At 45.6% G+C, this 20,760-nt stretch overlaps 1 protein-coding gene across 1 annotated transcript in view; it reads right to left on the bottom strand.

Annotated features, from left to right (window-relative positions):
- Positions 1–355: 355 nt before the first annotated feature.
- The window catches only part of CRHBP (corticotropin releasing hormone binding protein), a 33,456-nt gene continuing 13,051 nt past the window's right edge, over positions 356–20,760 (bottom strand). The window contains exons 4-7 of the mRNA XM_083152053.1: positions 13,644–13,854; positions 4,691–4,839; positions 3,657–3,777; positions 356–577 (exon numbers count right to left, since the gene is read on the bottom strand). Coding sequence (XP_083008179.1) covers positions 423–577; positions 3,657–3,777; positions 4,691–4,839; positions 13,644–13,854 — 636 coding nt within the window. The 3' untranslated portion in view covers positions 356–422. The remainder of the gene's footprint in view (positions 578–3,656; positions 3,778–4,690; positions 4,840–13,643; positions 13,855–20,760) is intronic.

Genomic DNA, 20,760 nt, shown 5'->3' with positions numbered 1-20,760 from the left:
ACGCAGTGTAATAGATAACACCTCTACCACAGATTTTTAGAATGTTTGGTAAATTATTCCTATTAATGCTAGTACTACTAATTACAATAATAATTGTTATAAGAAGAAGAATAAATGTATTTGTATAGTTCCAAATGGCCCATTCTTTTGGGGTTCCGTTTCATCTTACCAGCAGGACAATGTATAATAAGAGATTTGCACTCCTGGCAAATGTGTACATTTTATTTTGTTTTTAATTGCCACCTGGCTCTAAAATATAAAGGGTCAATCTTATAAAAAATAACATATAAAATTATACATATTTTATATATTGCTCGAGGAACAACAGAAGGGACGATAAATAGTTACAAATGAAGAGATTATGAGGAACTCATTTATTTGTAAATAACATTTTGTTATTAGAAATAAAAAAAATCACCCGATCAATCGAGTGGTGAGCAGACGTCTTCCACACTGTTGCCTTGTTGCCTCTCCAGCTGTCTGTCTAACAGGCTGTACTCAAATGTCACCCGATTGATAAATTTCCCACTGGAAACCATTCGTACAACACTGTTGTCACAGCCAATCTTCATTTGGGCTAAGGAGAGAAACACATTGGCATACAGGTCCCTCTGTTTGTGATACTGGAGCTATAATTAATACATGCTAAAATAATTAGATCCAAAAACTTCCCTGTCATTTTTGTTCATGCTTGTTCCTCCTCCTGTACACAATGGCCCTTATTCAGATCTGATCGCAGTACAAATTTGTTCTCAAAATGGGCCAAGCCATGTGCACTGCAGGTGCAAAATAACTCACCCATATCTCACTCTCTCTGCACATGTTACATCTGCCCCACCTGCAGTGCACATGATTTTGCGCACTTTGAGAACAAATTTGTACTGTGATCAGATCTTAATAAGGACCAATATAAGAATGAGATTATTTCCATTTGCAAGCATTTATTTCTGTCCCTGATGAAGAAGTTTTATGTGATAATTTATAAACACTGGTGGGTTTTTGAGGAGTTCGGGAAGTGCCAGAACTGATCACCTTGAGATTGTCAGCTACTGTACTGTAGCCTATGGGCTACTTTCCAAACAATTACGGGGACCGGTCATTTCTTTTTTCATAAGACCATGTGTGGTCTGATGAAAACATATGGCATGCGTGTTAGGAAGGCCAAGCAGGGCTGACCCCTTAAGCATGATATTCTAATACCTGTACATCACCCATTGGAGCCCATCCCTGGATAGGTTTTTTAATACATAATGGCAATTATGGATGTGGCCATATCTATGCTCCTCTACCATTGGGTCGGTCACAGTCAGGTGGATTGAATAGGTGTGATAAACAATTCCAGACCCTTTCTCAGCAGATTTCATAATTTCTACAATAGTTGAGAAATGTTAATTAGAAAAGGCTCCTCATCCTCAATCAATGTAATCAGAATCCCCCTCCGCATCTTCCTCTCAGCCGTGTACCATTAATGGGGCAGGACCCTCCTCTTATTGCTGGATGCCGTGTTGCATGCTTGCTAGTTTCTGTGTTTATGGAATAACAGAGACACTAAAAATCACTGTATCACAAAAAAGTGGCCAGAGAGAGAAACCTATATTGCAGGGGTAGGAAAATGCCAAGTGCACTCCATTGGTTTGGCTGCTTCACATTATGTCTGGCTTAATGTTGGACTTAATAAAGAACTTATTGAAAGCTATCTATAAAGTAGGCCTGGCTATCAGTAATGCAAAGCAAAAAGAAGGCTTTGTTTGACCCCAAATAAGGAAACTGCTTACAGATTAAAAACTGTATTTATTACTAAATTGACAGAAATAGCTGCTGGGTTCTCATTCATGGCTGCTGTGTGTGGCACAGAAAACAGTCAACCATGGGTCCATCGTAAATTAACTATTGAACTCATGGTTTGAGGGAGGTCATTCAGAATTCAGAATTCACTTTTTACATTCCCTGATGACCTGGGTAGTGTAAGTGATCATCAGGGGGAACTTTTCACCAAGACAGTCTGACAATGGAGCATCACTACCAAGGATGCTGGGACCCTGATTAAAGTGGTCCTGGAGAGATTCTGGAACTCACTTCCCCTACTACCTATCCTCCTCCTATTAGGTGGAGCCATAGCTGGTGCTAGGATTTTAGTGTCTCCTTGCTGTAAATGTGTGCCCCACCCCCCATACTTTATAAAGGGACAATGCACACCTAAGGCACTTGTCAAAAAAAGGGGAAAAGTCTAACAAGGAAGGGGAGTGGCCATACAATAGTACCCCTCCGATTCAAATTACATCAGGCAGTAGCACAATCTTATTCACATTATACTGCACTTAGTGCCCCTAATTCAAATCACACCACATAGTAGTGCCAGCAAATCAGGCTGACTGCAAAGTCAATTGGGGTCACCTTTGCGGTTGACCCCAATTGACTTTGCGATCAGCTTGTTTTTCTATAGTCGCCTATTTGCCATAGGCGTGTATGATGGGAATGTTAAATTCATAACATGCACATCAATGGAGGAGCGCACAGCCTATAAAGTGTGGAGCTCCCTTAGAGCTTGCTCCTGATAGGCTCAGTATTAGGGAGGAGCTGCTTGTGTTAACAAGCAGCGAATCATGTCATTGTACTCAAGATGGAGAATGCATAATTTGTGTCCTTTGTGGGATGGCCACGCCCCTCACTTTGATGACCACAACTACCAGTGGTTGACCACACCCCTTTAGTGGGCCCCTGCAGCAACAGTTCCTTAGTGGGCCCTTAATGCCCCAGTCCGACACTGGTTTAAAGGCGGAGAAACGCGCAAGGGCGAGCTCTTTTTCATCTTCTGGTACGTTCCCTGCATAATCAGCGGTGACCATTTAGTGGGCGGACCCAGACAAGGCAACACTGGAGTGCTAACCAGATCAAGCCGGGAGTCGTGTCCAGCTGTCACCACTGGGTGGCCACCCATGTACCTTTAATCTCATCTGGCTGAAGCAATCCACTACAATTGTTGCTTTAGAGGAGTGGTAACTATATCACACTACATATACTAACCCTTATTCTCTGCAAAATCATTACATAGACTTTTTCTATCTATCTAACAAACTACTGATTACTAACCTATGCTGTCCTAATGGGACTTGCTACGTATACTGTTATGAATTGCTTTGGATGGGCCTACTAACAAAACTAAAATATCTACAGTGGTTCTAATATATGCCTAGGATGAGCTTTGTTTTATTGTTATTTTTTACTTTGTATTTATATTTATTTATAAAGTTTTTTCACTTAAAATTATTTTCCATTTTAGTGCAGCGTATGTTGTTGATTCTATGTTGTCCCCTACCTGCTACATCCTCTGCGGTTGTGCAATCCGCAGTGACCTTTCTGACCGGCGGCAGGGGGTGAAGGAAGAGGGCAGGCTTTGGGGGAAGTGCATGACTGAATGCATGAGAAGCTGGGGCCCTGGCAGTAGCTTTGGCCCCACAGCAGCCACGGTTGTTACGTCAGTGACCATACACCTGAATGACATGACATACACGCAGGGGCAAAACTCTTTAGCTATAGTAGCATTTTTTTTTTTCATTTTTAATCTTACATATATGAGGATATTTTTGTTTAAAAAAATAAAAAATGTAGCATAAAACATTCTCACAATTATATATTTTAGTGCAAGTATCACTTACCAGAGCCATGGAATGAGTGGCAGAGATCAGCCAAAGGAAACATATTGGATGGATCTAGACCAGAACCTCCCAAGAGTTCCACAAAGTCTCCAGCTCCACCGCAGCCTTTTGGTGGTGGCTTCTGGGAAGGTAAGTGGATAATTTGGATTAGTTATTTAGTTATGGATAGTTAGTGGATAGTTATTTAGTGCATCCATAAAAATAGAGTTCATATATCATCATTAGTTCATTTACTAACATTATCTCCCCCCCCCTCCCCCACAAAAAAAAATTTGGCCACTTTTCACCTGATTCTGAAGGATCGGGCTGAGAAATCGGGTGAAAAGTGGCCAAACCAGATGTGTTTGACATCCGATCCGGGCATCGGAGTCGGAGGATGGACCTGTTGCACATCCGACCTCCAACCCCCTCCTGGCAGGGGGGAACAGGGTTGCATATAATATATCACATGCAAAAGGACCGCATGCGATATATCGCATATCCTGCCGCCCTGGAAGATCCCTGGTGGCTCAGGGGTGATTGGCTGGCTCTACACTGCTGCGAGATGTCACAGTAGTGTATGGACACTTAGGGGGTTATTCTAGTTTACTCGCACAGGCACAATCACTTTCTAATGGACAAAACCATGTGCACTGCAGGTGGGGATGATGTAACATGTGCAGAGAGAGTTAGATTTGAGTGTTTTATTGTTTCTGTGCAGAACAAATACTGGCTTTATTTTTACACTGCAATATAGGTATAAGTTTGAAGTAAAACCCCACCCAAATCTAACTCTCTCTCTGCACATGTTACATCAGCCCCACGTGCAGTGCACATGGTTTTGTCTATTAGGGAGTGATTGTGCCTTTGCGAGTGAATCAGAATAACCCCACAGTCTGTTACAATCTGCAAACATGTCATTAATAACAGCGGTTCAGTCAGCATTGCAGGCTTCAAACATGCCGGGCACGCCGTTTCTCCGAATATACATGTTCGCTAGGCTACGAACATGCAAAGCCTAGTCTGAATCAGGCCCATAGTGATAATGTCCATACCTTTATCTGTAGCTCATTGAAGTGACCCAGTGTAAGGTCCGATATTTTTATAGCGACTGGATATATTATAGAAAAGCTGCAGTTTCTGTGTTGATGGGGGATGATCATGGTGAACTTCCCACTGGGAGACTGTGAGATCACATTACACGCTGAAAGAACATCAGAATTCTATAAAAGCATAATATCAACCAAATTTCATCAGATATTCCAGTATACAGTAGTTATGCGTAGTCTGCAATCGGTACTACCCACTTCTGATGGGATACAGTCATATTGTCCACAGCGACTAGGTCGACAAGCATTGGGTTGACACCACTAGGTCAACATAGGTCAAGGTTGACATGGGTCTAGGTTGACATGGCTTTAGGTCGACAGGTCATTAGGTCGACACCAGCATTAGGTCGACATGGGTTTTGTTACTGTTTTTTTGAGCCATGTGCCAACAGGCGGTATTTCATGCCTTACCATCCACTAGGGCATGGTGGGAGAATAAAATAGTGTGATCGAAGCATAGCGAGGGGACATGGTGCACTTTAATCTGTGTTATGTCATTAATACAGAAGAAATATCTGGCTCTTGTCATTGTTATTGATTCAAACGCCAACCCCCGTCACCCCAACTCCCACCCACTTTTTTTTACTGAACATTGATTATTGCTATACATCAATGTTCGATGCTCATCCCTAGAAAGTAAGATATAAAGTACTGTACAAGGAGGCTAATGGTGTGTGAAATGAGGATGGGGAGTACTGTACAAACATAATGAGGGTAATGGTGGGTGAAATGAGGGCAGGAGCTTGTCATTGACTGAGATACTGAGTCATTGCAATCTGACAACTTGTCTATGCAAGGTGCTGGGAGTCTATGGAAATCAGGTTTGTGACAAGATTTATTCAAATTTCTTGACATTCTAAAAAAGAAAATCCTAGCTAGCAAAAACACCAGGACAAGGGAAGGATACTTCTCACTACTTGTACAGTGTGGAGCAAGCGTGACTCAGGAAGCTAATTAGCAAACCCTGGATTATAAAGGTGCCCATACACCTCCCTCGCATGCAATACCCTGCCAACTGCCTGCCGGGGATCCACAAGGCTCTCAGGCGACAGGACCGCATACAATACATTGTATGTGGTCCTTTTGCATCCCAGCAAGGGCTGCAGGATCCAACATATCCTTAGTATAGCCCTTTGCGACCTCTAGCTCTGATCCGGTGAGCACCGTTTCAGAATCAGAGGTTAGGCAGATACGATTTGACACTTTTCACACGATTTCTCGGCCCAAGGCGTCGGAATCGGGTGAAAAGTGCCCAAATCATATGTGTATGGGCATCTTTATGTTATAGCCCATTCAAATCCATTCCATTACACCATAGCTGCCTATCCTCCTGCATTGTGCAGGAGACTCCCTAAAAAAGCAGAAATCTCCCTCTCTCCCTCATTAGTCTAGCAATCTCCCTCATTTCACCTAGCCCACATTACACTGTTATATCATAATTACCTCCCCTCCTGCATTTTGCAGGAGACTCCCTGATATAGCAGCAATCTCCCTCTCTCCCTCATTAGTCTAGCAATCTCCCTAATTTCACCTAGCCCACATTACACTGTTACATTTTTGGGGAAAAAAAGGAATGAGAGATACAGCAGATACATTTACTGTACATTGAATCATCAGCACCATTTCCTAGCACTTTAGCAAGTACTAACTGTTTTGGGGCTCATCTACATTTGTATATAAGTCATTCCTCTCAGATGTAGCAGCACACCCACGCTTCTAGGTGCAATGTTCACAATCTCTTTTCACAATCTCTCCATATATGGAACTAGACACGCCCTTTGGGAGGAGCATGACACGCCCCCTCAATGGGGCACTTTGCAAACTTCCCTCTATAATCTCCCTGAAACTAGTTTTAAAAAGTAGGTAAGTATGCATTACACTTAAAAATTGTATTTCCTTTTATGTTTTATGTACCAGGGTAAACATACTTAATTTCTACAGGACCTAAAATGACCTAATCTGGGTGTTAGTACCTATCAGATGTGTCCTGCTACAGCCTTGTAGCATAGCGTATGCAGTAAGATTGCTGGCTCCTGAGGTTCATAGGTGCAATCTATTCTGTCATTGTATTGCAGCCTCATGCGGTAAATATTGGCAGAGTGTCTATAAATATGTGCTGTGTGGTTGTTAGACGACACACTTAGAAGATATAACCAACTTGAGGTTTATTCAAGTGACAGGCTTGTAGAATACAACAGTACTTCAGTAGTTAACTTCAGGTGTAATACAACTGATGCATGGGAATCACAGTCTCAGGCGTTACTTATCTGTAGCGTTCAGCTTGTGCAGGGTTAATGGCAATTAACTGGTTTACGCTGCGGTATCTCTCCCAGTCGACGCTGCTGCCAATGATGAATCTCCCTGTATAAAGGTCACGCTTGTAACGGGAGTACAGCGGGGCTTGCTCTTACGCGCTCCGGTGCACGTGGAGCTACAAACAGGCATGGAGGATGTCACACACGCTCTCTGAGGCACACGATCACGCACTATCACTTCCCTACAGGAAAAGGAAACGCTGCCGGCAGGGTCAGGGGTCTCTGCCCTGCTATTCGCTATGCGAGCTGTCACTCAGGGTGACGTCTAGCTACAGTGGCTGCAAGGGGACAAGGCAGTCTGTAGGCTGCACACTAAACAGTGTATGGAGACAGACGCTGGGCGCTGCATTCTAACACTCCCCCTCGCTCAAGGCTGTCTTCGGCTACATAAAAGAACTTAATACAATACTTTGTCCTTTTGTTATACCTGTAACCGAAAATATGGTTAGAGAGAAAAAACATTCAGAACATCAAAACTTCAAATCAACATTTTGAACTTAGACAAGTCCACAGTCCTTCACGAACTTAATAAGCAAGTTTGTCGACAGTCCTTTTGTAAGCATGTCAGCGACATTCTGTTCACTTGCAATGTATTCAACATCGATGGACTTGTTCTCCACTAGTTCTCTGATGAAGTGGTGTCTGATCGCGATGTGTTTCGACCTTCCATGGTGCTTGGTAGTACAGGAAAGATCTATTGCTCCCCTGTTATCACATGCGATGCTGATAGTCTCTTCTTCAAAAAGTAGACCTAACTCACACAAAGTCTCTTTGATCCAGAGTGCTTCTTTTGATGTCTCTGTAAGAGCCATGTATTCGGCCTCGGTTGTCGAGAGAGCAACGGTTGGTTGTTTTCTACTCGCCCAACTAACTGCTGCCCCGGCCAGTGTGAACAGGTAACCGGTGTGGGAACGACGATCATCTTCATCTGCTCCCCAGTCGGCATCGCAGAAGACTTTCAAATTTGAATTGCTTGTCTTGGCGAACTTTAATTTCAAGGAACTTGTACCTTTTAGGTATCTCAGAATCCTCTTCACTGCGATCCAGTGTTGCCTTCCAGGATTTATTGCAAATTGGCTCACCCGACTGACTGCATGAGTGATGTCTGGACGGGTTCCAATACTTGCATACATAAGACTTCCAACCACGTTCTTGTAAGGAACATCTTGCATTTCCTCTACTTCTTCTTGTGTGGTTGGTGACATACCTTTTGTAATCTTGATGCTTTTGTCAATTGGTGTATTTACTGACTTGGAGTCTGCCATCCCATACTTCAAGATTGTTGCCTCGATGTACATTTGTTGGTCGACTGTGACTGTTCCCTTTTGCAAGTCTTGAACAATTCTCATTCCCAACAAATGATTGGCTGGACCTAAGTCTTTCAACTTGAATCTCTGTTTTAGTTGATCTCTCACACTTATGATGTGATCTTCGTGACCTGCTATAAGTATATCATCCACATAGACTGCTATGATGAACAACTTTTCTCCCAGAGTTTTGTGATAAAGGCAGTGGTCAGTCTCTGATCTAATAAAATTCATTTCAAGTAGTACTGTGTCCAATTTTATGTACCAGCAACGACCACTCTGTTTTAGGCCGTATATGGATTTCTTCAGAAGACACACCTTCTCTGTCTGAAGTTCATCCTCATTATAATGATCTGGCGATTCCATATAGATTTCTTCAAGTAGCTCTCCATTTAGGAACGCTGAGTCGAAGTCTAGTTGGTATAGCAGTAAGTCTTGTAAGGTGGCGACTGCAATTACTAATCTAAGAGTGTTATACCTCGCAACTGGTGAGTATATCTCCCCATAGTCAATTCCGGATCTCTGTGTGTATCCCTTAGCAACAAGACGGGCTTTGTAACGGGCAACTTCTCCGTCTGAATTTAACTTCTTGCAGAAGACCCACTTGTTCTTGACTGTCTTGCGGTTGCTTGGCCTATCTACTATGGTCCAAGTATCGTTCTCTTTCAGCGCTGATAGCTCTGTGTCTATTGCAGATTTCCATTTCGCCCAATCACTGCACGCTTTCGCTTCTTGAATACTCTGAGGTTCACTGAAAGCAATATTCGCATATTCTTCCTCATATCTTCTGGCTGGTATGCCCTTGTTACTTCTTATGGAAGCTCTGTTTGTTGGTTCGCTTCCCTCTTCAGTATTTTCTGTTTCAGGTATGCTTTCTATTTCACACACCTCTACTAGTGCTTGCTTTTCTTGCTCTTTTGCTTTTGTGGGTGATGCTGTTTCTTGAAATATTACATCTCTTGATTTTAGAAGACGTCTGTTCTCTGCATCCCAGAGCCTGTACCCTTTGCTCTCCTCACAATAGCCTAGCAGTATGCACTGTCTTGATTTCGGGTCAAGTTTCTTTCTCTTCTCCTTTGGTATATGCGCATAAGCTCTGCTCCCAAAGACACGGAGATGACTGATGTCTGGCTTTTTCCCAGACCAGGCCTCTAAGGGGGTTTTTCCCTTCACGGCCACTGTGGGTGTTCTGTTTTGCAGGTATACTGCAGTAGATACAGCTTCTGCCCAAAAACTCTTCTCCAGGCCAGCATCGTTCACCATCGCTCGTGCTCTTTCAACGATTGTTCGGTTCGCCCTTTCACTTACGCCATTCTGTTCAGGCGTATAGGCCATCGTCAGCTGATGCTTTATGCCATGCCTTTTGAGAAAGTCAGTTAGTGCTTCATTTTCGTACTCTCCCCCATTGTCGGATCTCAGGACTTTTAGCTTTAGGCCTGTCTGAGTTTCCACTAGGTTCTTGTACTCCACAATTTTCTTGACCACCTCACTTTTCTTCCTTATGAAGTATACGTGTGTCATTCTTGTGGCGTCATCGATGAGAGTCATGAAGTACTTGTAACCACTGGTTGACTCCTCTTCCATTGGTCCGCACACATCTGTGTGCACCAGAGCTAACTGTGATTCTGCTCTGCTTGCTGACTTGGGAAATGGGTTGCGGGTCTGCTTGCCTTTTATGCAACTCTCGCACACAGGTCTTCCGGTGTCTTTCACTGTGATCCCTGTTGCCATCCCATCAGCTAATTTCTGGACATTATCATATCCTAAGTGTCCCAAACGTCTGTGCCAGAGTTCCATCGACTCATTTTCAGCAGAGGCTGCCAAAGCTACACAATCATCTGTGTCTAGGACGTATAGTTGGTTGCATCGGGTTGCTGAAACAATTACAGTCCCTCTTTCATTATGCACCATACACCTGCCCTTTGCAAACTGAACTCTGTAGCCTTTTGCCTCGAGTACGCTGATAGCGATGAGGTTACTTCCCAATTCTGGTACATACAGGACGTCTTGGATATCTGTGACTACTGTCTGTCCCTCAATTCTTAGTCTCACTGTGATTGTCCCAACACTTGATGCAGTAAGGACCTTTTCACCAATCCCGGTAACTGTTGTGGGTGTACACTGTGTTAAAGAATTGAACCACTCCTTGTTGCAGCTGAAGTGTCTAGAGGCTCCCGAGTCCATGTACCAGAGATCCCTCCTTGGCTTGTCTGCTACATTCAGTGCTGACTCGTTTTTCTTGTCATGCCGCTTGTGCATGCCACTAGTGTTCTTCATCCTGCATTCTGAAGCCTTGTGCCCTACTTTGTGGCACACATAACATTTGAATGTGCATTTCTTGGGTTTTGCACCCTTTGCTACTAAGGCAGAACCCTCAGCTATGGCTTCCTTGTGGATTCTCTCTTGGAACTGTAGTAGCTTGGCCCTCACAACTTCTGTTGTAAGCTTGGTTTCATTTGACTCTAGTGCGACAACTAGGAAGTCAAATTCTTCTGTCAAATTCTGCAGCATTACCATCGCCACTTCTTCCTCATCCACTTTTGCTCCTACACATGCCAATTGCTGAGCTATCGATAGTATCTTATCAATGTAATCGTTCATGTCCTTGCATGCATTCAACTTTGTTCCATACAGTGTGCGTCTCAGACTTATCCTCCTCATTAGGCCTTTATTCTCATAAGCACCTTGTAGAGTTGTCCACATGTCCTTAGCGGACTCTTTCCCACAGATTGTAGAGTAAACATGCTGCTCCACAGCCAGGCCTATTGTGCCAATGGCCTTGTCTACCTCTTCTGGGTTTGGACTATCTCCTGGAGCTATTGTGACTTTACATAGCTTCTCCCTTTTAAGCTGCATTTCCATAGCGAACTTCCATGTAGTGTAATTCTCTGAGCCTTTGAGTTTTGGAAAGTTCATGCTATGCCCTGTACTGTGCATTCTCGTTAACTCTTCCACAAATAACAATTTTGGAAATAATTCCTTTGTGTTCTTTTATGTACTGCGCTAGCACTTGGTCTTTAGGGGGTTAATCTTCGCGCACGTGACGTGCTGGGCCCATAACCTATTGGCAGAGTGTCTATAAATACGTGCTGTGTGGTTGTTAGACGACACACTTAGAAGATATAACCAACTTGAGGTTTATTCAAGTGACAGGCTTGTAGAATACAACAGTACTTCAGTAGTTAACTTCAGGTGTAATACAACTGATGCATGGGAATCACAGTCTCAGGCGTTACTTATCTGTAGCGTTCAGCTTGTGCAGGGTTAATGGCAATTAACTGGTTTACGCTGCGGTATCTCTCCCAGTCGACGCTGCTGCCAATGATGAATCTCCCTGTATAAAGGTCACGCTTGTAACGGGAGTACAGCGGGGCTTGCTCTTACGCGCTCCGGTGCACGTGGAGCTACAAACAGGCATGGAGGATGTCACACACGCTCTCTGAGGCACACGATCACGCACTATCACTTCCCTACAGGAAAAGGAAACGCTGCCAGCAGGGTCAGGGGTCTCTGCCCTGCTATTCGCTATGCGAGCTGTCACTCAGGGTGACGTCTAGCTACAGTGGCTGCAAGGGGACAAGGCAGTCTGTAGGCTGCACACTAAACAGTGTATGGAGACAGATGCTGGGCGCTGCATTCTAACAGTAAAGCGCTCCCACAACGAGTGCACATCACAGGAGCAAATGCTGCAAAGCAGTAGCAGGAGTGACACCAAAGTGCTGGCTCCCGCTCAGTGACAAGAGCCAGGTGCTGCACTGTAACATTACATAGAGGGCCTGGCTCCTGTCACCAGGCCCTGCAAAGGAAAAGCAAAAGTGTGATAGGAGCCTCAAATTGAGGCTCCACAATGTAATTTTGGAGAGTAAGCGCACGGGTTCTACATAACTTTATGTAATCAGCAGTGCGCACATATCGGGAAATTTCTGGATGGAGAACCACTTCCAGAGTTTTTTCCTGCCCAGATAAACCGTGTTATATTAGCAGGGTTCTAAGGTTCCTTACATGATTACACTGTGCCTATCACATACCACCTTAACCTAACCTAACATGGTCACATGATCTAGCAATGCTTTACCTCATGAAATATTTTGTGCTGTTGTGAACACTCTCATTGCTACAGAAGATGTTTCATCTCTAAACACTTTTTCCCCATAGGATTCTTCTGTCATTAAGGGATAAGGAGGACCTTCCAAATCCGATCTAAATAAAGTTCTAACTGGTCTATACTCCTGTGACTCTCCCTGGCTATCTTAAAATGAGAATAAGAGGCATTGCTCACTGTCTGCAAATTTCTGCCCATTCACCAGATTTTCCTTTTCCTATTGTGTCGCTGAGCCTTTAGTAGCTGCCAGATTATAAACAATGACATCCAACAATGAGGGGTACATGTACTAATACCCCTCTCACACCACAAAATGCTGGGAGATATTCAGTTCCGGGTTCATGCTAAGCATTGCCTGGTTGGCCCCTTTCACACCAGCCTAGATTCCCGGGTCTACCGGGGTCTAGTGCTGGTGTGAATAGGTCTCAGGCTAAAACTCCCGGGACTTTGTCTAGGCATTTCAACACTGCTAGCTAGTCGACCTGGAATCTAGGCTGGTGCAAAAGAAGCCAACCCAGGAATGCCTGGCATGAACCCGGGACCGTATACCTCGGTATGTCCCTGCATTTTCTGGTGTGAAAGGGTATTAGATGGGAGTGCTATTGAAGATGGGATGTTGCCTTTAGAGACCAATCAGATTCAATTTCTTATCAATTTATTATTGGTTGCTATAGGCAACATCCCAGCTACAAAATAAGTCCCATCTTAATAAATTTACCCCTCAGTAGTTAGGCTGCACTATAGTCACTTCAGTCCCCCCCACTGTAGATATTGGGTGAGATTTAATAGGATGAGAGATTCAGAAAGTGAGAGATTTGGGAAGAAATCTCCAGTTTTTTAAAGCGGCAATCATTTACACTGCAAAATCAAACTGGTTTTGCAGTGTAAATGATTGCCGCTTTAAAAAAACTGGAGATTTCTTCCCAAATCTCTCACTTTATGAATCTCTCATCCTATTAAATCTCACCCCATATTTATAAAATGGAACAAAATACTGTAAATGTTATTTACTGCTATACAGCAATTACTTTTTTTTTTTTTTTGAGAAATCAATAGCTAATTCTGCCTGGACATTTATCAGATTGTTCTAACATTCACTTAATTTTCCTGAAGAGATGAACGATTGTGCCGGCATCTCTGTGACATGACTGCAGAAGGAAAAAGAGATAACTTACGGAACATCTTCGGAGTCTTGCGTATGGTCAGTGTGAAGCCGTGTCCTGGCTTGTGAACTCTGAAGAAAATCATTGCCACATTTTGAGATGACCTAGTGATGCTTTGCACGTTCCCATCTTCACAAATATCAGTGTAACGTTCACTAGTGGACAAAGGATGATCCAAAGAACTTGGGAACTTTTCTCCTTTAATTATCCAGCCATCAAAAACCTAACATGATTTGACAATAATTAGAAATCAGCACATCCATCAATAAAAAATGCAATTTTTGTTTTGTAAAATAACTGCATGTGATGAATTGACCAATCTACAGTGATAAGAACCAAAAATTACTGCACTCACGTTTTGTGTCTGCCTGTACTTTAATAATTACCTATATAGGGAGCTATACTGCACTCCCTATGTTACGTAATGATAGGTGCTACTTAGCTGCGGTTTATAGTGCCACACACTAAGAGAAAAAGTGCAGGTGCACTATTATAATATTTGTATTTAATAAAAGTTATATTGTAAATAAATAATTACACATTTCAAGAGTGCCCTAGATAAGACTAAAGGCCCCCATACAATAGTGAGATGTGGTCAGATTTTACCCGATTCCTAGGGATCGGGCCAATAAATCAGACCAAATCTCATGTATTAGCCATCCCGTCTGGCCCAATGCGTGGTCCCATGTGCATCGGATCGAGTCGGAAGGTTGGATGGGATAAGATTGATGGGATGAGATTGCGCACTTACAAAAAAAAACACATACAAATGAATGAATGGGCAGCCAGTGATTGGCTGGGAGCTCTCTCAGCCAATCACTGATTGGCTGAGAGAGCTCTCAGCATATCAGTGGCTTCCCATTCATTTGTATGGGTTTTTTTTTTATGCAGCTTGGCTCCTGGTTCCCCCGCCCCCTATTTACATCCCTTTCGCCTGGCTTTCCCCCTGCCGCCTCTCTTGCAGCCCGGCTATAGCCTCTCCCTCCCCCGTCTGCAGCTCCCCAGGATTTTACATGTGATAAATCGCATACAACTTATCACGTAAAAAATGGCACATCAAGGGTGAAATTTACTAAGAATACGAATACAAAAAATTGTATTCGTATTCTTGCTACTAATAAATACAACTGCATACGTCGTATGCAAAGTCGTGTTCCGGATGGGAATTTACAAAATACGACTGCTTTGTAACCCTCCGATGTCGTATTAATTCGCATTAACAGCCGTATATATGGCCGCTAATACGAATTCCTACAGGCAGTCTGCACGGATCAGTCAGATCCGTGCAGGCTGCAAGGTGTAAAAAATTTTTTTATAAATAAATAAATAAATAAAAAATAGCGTGGGGTCCCCCTGAAAGAGCCGGGGCCGGTAATAAAAAATCAGGAAACCCGACAAATAGGGTTTCCCCGATTTTTTAAAACCAGCCCCAGGCTCCAGGTCCGGGGCTGGTTCCCAAAATACGAGGGACAAAATGACTAGGGGTCCCCCGTATTTTAAGAACCAGCCCCAGGCCAAACCAGCCAGCAAGGTAATGTCACAGCCGGGGGACACTTATTACATAAGGTCCCACGGCCAAAACATCACCCTACCGACCAGTCAGCCTGGCCAGGGGCCCTGGTGGAGTGGGGACCCCCTCAATAAAGCCCCCCCCTCCAGGACTTACCTGACCAGGCTGAAGCCTGGTGCTGTCCCCAGTGTATTCTGATTGGATTCGGCATGAAAAGCCAGCGGTCGGGATCCCGGCGTTCAAAATCCCGACGCCGGAATCCCGAACGCCGAAATCCCGACAAGGGGGGGACGTGGATCGCCCCCCCCCCTGCGGGCTCACTGCGCTCGCCACGCAGCGGGCCCGGTGCCTCGCTACGCTCGACACACTAATTTATTCTCCCTCCGAGGGTGTCGTGGACACCCACGGGGGGAGAAAGTGTCGGGATTTCGGCGTTCGGGATTCCGGTGTCGGGATTTTGAACGCCGGGATCCGACCGCAAGCGGGGACTTGGAGAACCACAAGTCCCAGCCTGCGGGGCATTAAAGGGCCCTCTGGCACTTGTAGTTCCACAGTAAAAAAAAGTGAAATAAACACACACTGACACACAATAAAGATAAAAATGTTAATACATCCAAAGGCCATACATAGTGATACTTACCAATCTTGAGCCCGTAGGTAGGTCCCTGGGTCTTTGTCCGGTGCCTTGTCCTGGTCCGGATCCATGTCGGCATTCGGCTCCATGTCGATGTCCATGTCGGCGGCGTCTGTCGGTGTCCATCCGGGTCCGAAGAAATCCATGGGGGACCTGTGGAAGGAAATCCAACTCATTCAGGTCCTCCTGTGAAGATCTGTCGTCTTGATCCGCCGTAGTCCTGGTCTTCTGGCATCTTCCGCGCCTCTCCACTGAATGATTCTATTGGCCGCTAGGCGGCCAATCAGGAGCTTCCTGCTCGCTGTCACCACTCACCCTGTCAGTATTCAACGCACCCCCCCTCATATGCCAATTCCCCCTCGCTCCATTTTTTGAGTGAGGGGGAATTGGCGTATGCGGCTCCTGAACCGGCGAGACTCGCGGCTAAATACAGCGAGTTTTCTGCATTAGCCGCGGGTCTCACTGTTTTTGGGAATTCTCGCGGTCCTGTGACAGCGAGGATTTCCCCAGAACATTGAATAGAGTGAGCAGCCGACGCGGGGGTTAAACAGCGAGGATCGCTGGTTTTCTGCAATCCTCGCTGTTTAACCCCCTCGCCGGCCGCATTGAATACCTGCCATTTATATACAATTCTTCTGCTGTTGAAGATTGTGTTTAAACCCACATTTTGTTTGTATATTTTAATATTAGAAATGTGTTGACATTTACGGTGGTGTTTTAATACTAACATATACTGTGGGCATTTCACCATCACCCCAGATCCCTACACCTCACATACACAAGATTCTCTGAGAAACATTTCAGTGCCAGATGTTTCAATCTAAAATGAAGTGTACTGATATATAGGTTATATTTTCCCTTTAAGTTTCCATGAAGGTACCCACGAGTGATACTATATTTGTAAATATAACCTAAGGGATTAACTAATATTTAATGGTTATGGAGATTAGAATTGAGTGTAGTTCTTTATTAGGTCAGATCGTGTTCCTGTTCTCAGTGGTGTAACTAGAAATTTTTCTCCCGCCTGCCAAAAAAGTTTTCGGTTCTCCCCCATACATCAATTCTAAAAATGTTTGCATGACAGAATAACAGTGGGTGACCATAGAAGCAGTGGTGACACGGAGACAGTGGGTGACATAGAGGTAGGGGTGACAGGGAGACAGTGGGTGACATAGAGGCAGGGGTGACAGGGAGACAATAGGTGACCATAGAAACAGTGGTGACATGGAGACAGTGGGTGACTATAGACGCAGGGGTGACAGGGAGACAGTGGGTGACATAGAGGCAGGGGTGACAGGACGGCTGTGGGCGACTATAGAGACAGGGATATCAGGGAGACAATAGGTAACTATAGAGGCTAGGGTGACAGGGAGAAATTGGGTGACAATAGAGGCAGTGGGGACAGGAGGACTTGGGTGACTACAGAGGCAGGGTGACAGGGAGACAATAGGTGACTATAGAGGCGGGGGTGACAGGGAGACAATAGGTGACTATTGAGGCAGGGGTGACAGGGAGACAATAGGTGACTATAGAGGCAGGGGTGTCAGGGAGACAATAGGTGACTATAGAGGCAGGGGTGTCAGGGAGACAATAGGTGACTATAGAGGCAGGGGTGACAGGGAGACAATAGGTGACTATAGAGGCAGGGGTGACAGGAAGACAATAGGTGACTACAGAAGCAGGGGTGACAGGGAGACAATAGGTGACTATAGAGGCAGGGGTGTCAGGGAGACAATAGGTGACTATATAGGCAGGGGTGACAGGGAGACAATAGGTGACTATCATAGGCGAATCAAGAATTATGGTAATGGATGGTCCCAGATCCAGACATAATAGCAGGGGGACCTTTGCGCTGCGCAGCCATGTGGAAAAGGGGCGTGGCCTCATGTGAAGGAGGCGTGGCATCACAAAAAGGGGTGTGGTATTACAATTTAGACCATACACAGTAATGCCCATTACACATTTTAGCAAACTCCGTAATACCCATTACACATAAGGCCACACACCATGATGCCCATTACTTACTATATAACAAACCGTAATGCCCATTACATATTTGCCACATAAGTGCTGCTTACCTACGTGCTCCTTGCAAGGGGGTTCTTGCTTGATGGCACAATAGTACCCATTACACATGATGCCGCACACTATAGTACCCATTACACATGATGCCGCGCACCATAGTACCCATTACACATGATGCTGCACACATAATGTCCCTTACACATGATGCTGCACACATAATGCCCCTTACACATGATGCTGCACACATAATGCCCCTTACACATGATGCTGCACACCGTAATGCCCCTTACACATTAAGCCACACATTATGCGTAATGCCCCCACATACCGCCACTTGTAGCGTCCCTTAAGCAGTGCCCCCAAAAGTGCCGCTTACTGTAAATTTTTATATGAGCCTTCGCTGCTGCTGCAGGGAGAGATGGAGAGCGGTGCAGCTGCTTCTATTGGGAGAGGAGCAGAGCGCAGCGCAAAGCACGCTCCCACTCCCCTCCTTGTGTCCCCTCTAGCCGAGTGGACATTTGAAATATTGTGCGCGCTGTTGTTGTGTGTGACATCGGTGGAGCACGCCGGGCGCTGGCACCGGCACCACATGATTAAAGGGGGGGGGGGGGGGGGGCGGGCTGAGGTGAAAGCGGGGAGAAGAATTGGAGCGGAAGCTGCAGGGGTGACTGTCATTGACAGGTGGGCAGAGAGCAGGGGGCTGCCTGGCTGTATTCAGAGCACTGCAGGTCACGGCTGTTTGAAATAATACCCCTTTCACAACAGAAAATGCAGGGATTTACCCGGGAATATGGTCCCAGGATCATGCAGGGATATTCCCAGGCTGACCCCTTATAAACCAGCCAAGTCCCTGCATTTTCTGGTGTGAGGGGGAGAGACAGCCACTCCCCTCTCCCTACCCCCCCCCCCCCCCTTTAACCAACCAGCTATATCTTCAGAACCAACTGACCCATTTACATGAGACCAGTATCATATTGAAGAACTTTTGAGTTGGCTTCGAATGATTTTGGTCGGAATTAGCGGGTCCCATGTTATCCTATAGGGAAAACATTCCAGCTTTGCCTGGCAGTATCTCCGGTTCCCAGGGGGGCTAGAGACACGGGGCTGGGCTCGTTGGAAAGCCCCGTCCATTAGCTACAAAATGGGCTAATGGGTGGTCCGGTGCACCCTCGGACCACCCCCTAGATTCGCCTATGGTGACTATAGAGGCAGTGGTGACAGGGAGACAATAGGTGACTATAGAGGCAGGGGTGACAGGGAGACAATAGATGACTATAGAGGCAGTGGTGACAGGGAGACAATAGGTGACTATAGAGGCAGGGGTGACAGGGAGACAATAGATGACTATAGAGGCAGGGGTGACAGGGAGACAATAGGTGACTATAGAGACAGGGGTGACAGGGAGACAGTAGGTGACTCTAGAGGCAGGGGTGACAGGGAGACAATAGGTGACTATAGAGGCAGGGGTGTCAGGGAGACCATAGGTGACTATAGAGGCAGGGGTGACAGGGAGACAATAGGTGACTATAGAGGCAGTGGTGACAGGGAGACAATAGGTGACTATAGGTGCAGGGTTGACAGGGAGGCAGTGGGTGACTATAGAGGCAGGGGTGACAGGGAGACAATAGGTGACTATAGATGCAGGGTTGACAGGGAGGCAGTGGGTGACTATAGAGGCAGGGGTGACAGGAGGACTGTGGGCAACTACAGAGGCAGGGTGACAGGCAGATAGTGGGTGACAATAAAGGCAGGGGTGACTGGGAGACAATAGGTGATTATAGAGGCAGGGGTGACAGGGAGACAATAGGTGACTATAGAGGCAGTGGTGACAGGGAGACAATAGGTGACTATAGAGGCAGGGTTGACAGGGAGGCAATGGGTGATAATAGAGGCAGTGCTGACAGGATGGCTGTGGGTGACTATAGAGACAGGGATATCAGGGAGACAAGAGGTGACTATAGAGACAGGGGTGACAGGGAGACAATAGATGACTATAGAGGCAGGGGTGACAGGGAGACAATAGGTGACTATAGAGGCAGGGGTGACAGGGAGACAATAGGTGACTATAGAGGCAGGGGTGTCAGGGAGACAATAGGTGACTATAGAGGCAGGGTTGACAGGGAGGCAGTGGGTGACTCTAGAGGCAGGGGTGACAGGAGGACTGTGGGCAACTACAGAGGCAGGGTGACAGGCAGACAGTGGGTGACAATAAAGGCAGTGGTGACAGGGAGACAATAGATGACTATAGAGGCAGGGGTGACAGGGAGATAATAGGTGACTATAGAGGCAGGGGTGACAGGGAGATGATAGGTGACATAGAGGCAGGGGTGACAGGGAAGCAATGGGTGATAATAAAGGCAGTGCTGACAGGATGGCTGTGGGTGACTATAGAGACAGGGATATCAGGGAGACAAGAGGTGACTATAGAGACAGGGGTGACGGAGACAATAGATGACTATAGAGGCAGGGTGACAGTTAGACAATTGATGACCATAGAGGCAGGGGTGACAGTTAGACAATTGATGACTATAGAGGCAGGGGTGACAGTTAGACAATTGATGACTATAGAGGCAGGGATATCAGGGATACAATAGGTGACTATAGAGGCAGGGGTGACAGGGAGACAAAAGGTGACTATAGAGGCAGGGGTGACAGGGAGACAAAAGGTGACTATAGAGGCAGGGGTGACAGGGAGACAATAGGTGACTATAGAGGCAGTGGTGACAGGGAGACAATAGGTGACTATAGAGGCAGGGGTGACAGGGAGACAATAAGTGACTATAGAGGCAGGGGTGACAGGGAGGCAGTGGGTGACTATAGAGGCAGGGGTGACAGGAGGACTGTGGGCAACTACAGAGGCAGGGTGACAGGCAGATAGTGGGTGACAATAAAGGCAGGGGTGACAGGGAGACAATAGGTGATTATAGAGGCAGGGGTGACAGGGAGACAATAGGTGACTA

Source organism: Crinia signifera, chromosome 1 (genome assembly GCF_055691185.1).
Source record: "Crinia signifera chromosome 1, ASM5569118v1, whole genome shotgun sequence".
Lineage (NCBI taxonomy): Eukaryota > Metazoa > Chordata > Amphibia > Anura > Myobatrachidae > Crinia > Crinia signifera.
Note: the sequence above shows the minus strand (reverse complement) of the source record. Positions and strands in the feature narration are given on the sequence as shown.